Here is a 3,379-nt window from a genome sequence, read left to right on the forward strand (position 1 = left end):
AAAGAGTGTCATGTTATCATTTGTCCAAAGTATGTAGCTAATTTAAGAGAAAAGAGCAAACCATAAGAGTAAGCTTACTGCTAATGCTGGTGGAAGACCTCCTAGAACATCTCCTAAACCACCAGTTTTACTCCATGGAGCAACCTCAGTTCCTACAAAGATCAAATTCATGCCACAAATTATGACACCTCTAGGCCTAACATTCTTGCTCTTAAGACCCTTCCTCCTTGATTGGCCTCCCTTCATTTTAATTGGGGTTCTATTTAGTAGCTCATCCAATGAGTTCAAAATTCTGAGTCCATTATGAGTATTGGCCTGTCTTATAGAACAAAGTCTCATTGGTGCCATCTTAGACTCACATGAAACAGTTGGCACATGGGCATGAGAATTTCTGGATACTATGTTACTTGAAGCTGTCATTGTTGCCATTTTCACACTGAAAAAAAATATTATTCCATTAGAATTAGTGACTACTTAGTAGCAATAAACCCTTTCAAGTTTGTTTCTAACACTTATGAAATTAGGACAAGGATCCTCTACAGCTGTTGCATGGTGCCGAGAGGATATGGAGACCGTTAGATCTGGAGGTCTTCACGGCTGCTGCACCATAATTCCAAATTCTCTGCAGCTCAAATGTCTTTGAAGCTCTCTTAACTAAGCTCAGTTGTTAGGTTAATCTAACAGCTAAGAGATAGAACACCTTAGCTGTTAGAATTATCCTTAACAATTGACATTTGGGTTGTAGAGAATCCTAATTTGTACAACTCAATCCAGCTCAAAAGTAGTAATAATATTAAAGAATGGTAGCATTAAATCCATGTTTTCTCATAAAATATACTTAAATGGAATGAACAATGAACATCACTCATTAACAGCAGTTAACAAACATATGAAACATGTGATCTTAATACCACTAAAAAAGAAAGTTTAATTAAGGGTTCAAATAAGAAATTTGAACTATATATATATATACACTACCTAGCAAGCAAATTAAGCACACAAGGAGATTGAAGTTGAAGTAAGCTTGAAGGAGATTGAGAATGAAGAGTTATTGTGTTGCTTGGAGACTGCAGCTCTTTATTGGTGTAAGTACTGTTTGTAAAGGGGACTGGCTTTTGGCTTTTACTTGCACGTGGGAGCCATTACCATAGAATGATTTTTGTGAACTGCATTTCATAAATACCTCAAACATTTTTAGCGGCTTACAATATTTTGAGATTTAAGTAATTTTGTGGGGCCAGGTTGCTACATATAATAATAATAGGAACTAGAATGTCTTTTTTTAAAAAAATTGGAATGAGAATTAGAATATACCCACAAAAAATGCCCCGTTGCCATCATGTATAATGAAAAAATGATTTTTATTTTTCGATGAAAGTTGATTCACTCGTAAGAAATTAACTTCATATCTCATAATGTGTGAGTTTAATTCCGTTCTTTAATAAATGATCGGTAAATACGTTGAACTTTGAAAAATATTGTAATCTTAATAATTTCTCAAAACTCAATTTATTCTAAATTATTTTTATAAAAAATACTAAATGCCTCGTGCTAACCGGTAGAATTACTCTACGTGCACGTGCACGCAACTTTAAATAAATGATAAATGCTTTTTTTATGGTACAAATGATAAATACATATTTCAATTGAGATACTAAAATAAAATTACATATTATAATCGATTATATTTATGCTACACGTGTCAATATACAATTTTACTCTAAAAAAATGAGCGTAATTTATATATATTAGTAGTATAAAACATGTTTTACGTCAAACAAAATTAGTAGAACATGTTATTATCTTGTTATATACCTTATTTTATACAAAATAATAGAATATATATTTTATAATATATGTTATCTAATGTAATTGTGTTATAAACCTTCTTTTATTGTTATTTATATTATAATTATATATTGTTATCTAATGTAAAGTTGCAAAAATCTTCTTTTAATGATGTAATTAAATTAAATATGTTTTTTTAAGAAAATAGTTTATATGAATTGCATTTTGTAATTAGTTATTCATAATTTACTTTTTTGATTTGTATTATATTTGTGCATAATTAATTTATATTTTGATTTAAGATATATATTTAATCAATATAAATAAATTTAATTGACATATTTTTAAATCAAAAATTAATTGATGAATGATTTAAAGAATGTTGAGTGGAATGTAATTAGTTTTATAAATTCTATTTTGTACAATAATATAAATAAATAGAATAGACGTACAACATGAAAAATAATCATTAATGTCATCTTATTAATAAAATGGACTTTCAATACAAAATCTTTCAAAAAAAAATTTTCTCCATAAGTGATTAATTGATTGTCCATTAAAGATAATTTATTTTGGTATGTGCTTGATGACTTATCGTGCTTGTATGTCTAAAAATATACAAAAGATAAATTATTACAACACTTATTCTTCTTTTGAATGTAATATTCTATGTTGTGTATGTATGGTTAGGGGTGGATAACGGGTTTGGGTTGGACGTGCTCAGGTCCAAAATCATCAACTGGCCCAATCCGCGGGTGCCATTTAAACCCCCATTTCCGTTCATATCAAAGTTCAGTTTAGTCGGTTCTCGGGTACTCGATTTAAGCAGATTGCCGGTTCGGTTTGGAGTGGGTTTAATAACACAACAATTGAACATTTGTCCTTTTGATTCTCTCTCTTGCCTTTCTTTAATATACAGCTGGTAATTGCATCGCCTTTCAGTTGTCTCATTGTTGTGGTGATAGAACCTTTTCAGTCAAAATAGGAATACTCATAGTAGTTGTCAAAATGTTGTGTTTTTTAATTTATTTTGTGAAGCCTAAGATTTGAGATGAAGAAGAAAGAATGAAGTCTAAGGTTCGAGAGGAAGAAGAAAGGTTGAAGACAGTGTTTTCATGGAGAGGGTGAGATGGTAATTGGATTCGGCGGCTAGGGTTTGTTAGGGCTGATTGTATCAATGTTATTTATAGTGAAAACAATGGGTTAGTCGCCTCCCATTTGTAATGGATTTGGGCCAAACGGGAGCAGTACATTTTTGGTTCGGGAGGATTCGGTTACCGACGGCCCAAAATAGTTCACCCGCACCCGCCTGCTCATATCCATTTGAATCTGTTGACTTTTTGCGTCAAACCCGCTGATCCGATTTTACCTGCCCATTTGCACGCTGGCCATACGGATCAGGCGGTTTTGGCCCGGTTTGGATTTTTTGTCCAGGCCTATGTTTGGTACCATATTTTGGTTTGGTTGGGTATTCAAATTTCAAAGTGCATTATCCAATGATACATATATTTGCATGTTCAATAATTTAAATGTTTGTTTTCTTGCAACAAAAAATAAAGACAAAAACTTTAAATTATTTGGTTGGTGTGTC

At 31.8% G+C, this 3,379-nt stretch overlaps 1 protein-coding gene across 1 annotated transcript in view; it reads right to left on the reverse strand.

The window, feature by feature from the left end:
* The window catches only part of LOC101515416 (granule-bound starch synthase 1, chloroplastic/amyloplastic-like), a 5,387-nt gene extending 4,249 nt beyond the window's left edge, over positions 1–1,138 (reverse strand). The window contains exons 1-2 of the mRNA XM_004514866.4: positions 979–1,138; positions 79–436 (exon numbers count right to left, since the gene is read on the reverse strand). Of these exons, the coding sequence (XP_004514923.1) occupies positions 79–429 (351 nt within the window). The 5' untranslated portion in view covers positions 430–436; positions 979–1,138. The remainder of the gene's footprint in view (positions 1–78; positions 437–978) is intronic.
* Between the last annotated feature and the right edge of the window lie 2,241 nt (positions 1,139–3,379).

The sequence above is a fragment of the Cicer arietinum genome, chromosome 7 (assembly GCF_000331145.2).
Source record: "Cicer arietinum cultivar CDC Frontier isolate Library 1 chromosome 7, Cicar.CDCFrontier_v2.0, whole genome shotgun sequence".
Lineage (NCBI taxonomy): Eukaryota > Viridiplantae > Streptophyta > Magnoliopsida > Fabales > Fabaceae > Cicer > Cicer arietinum.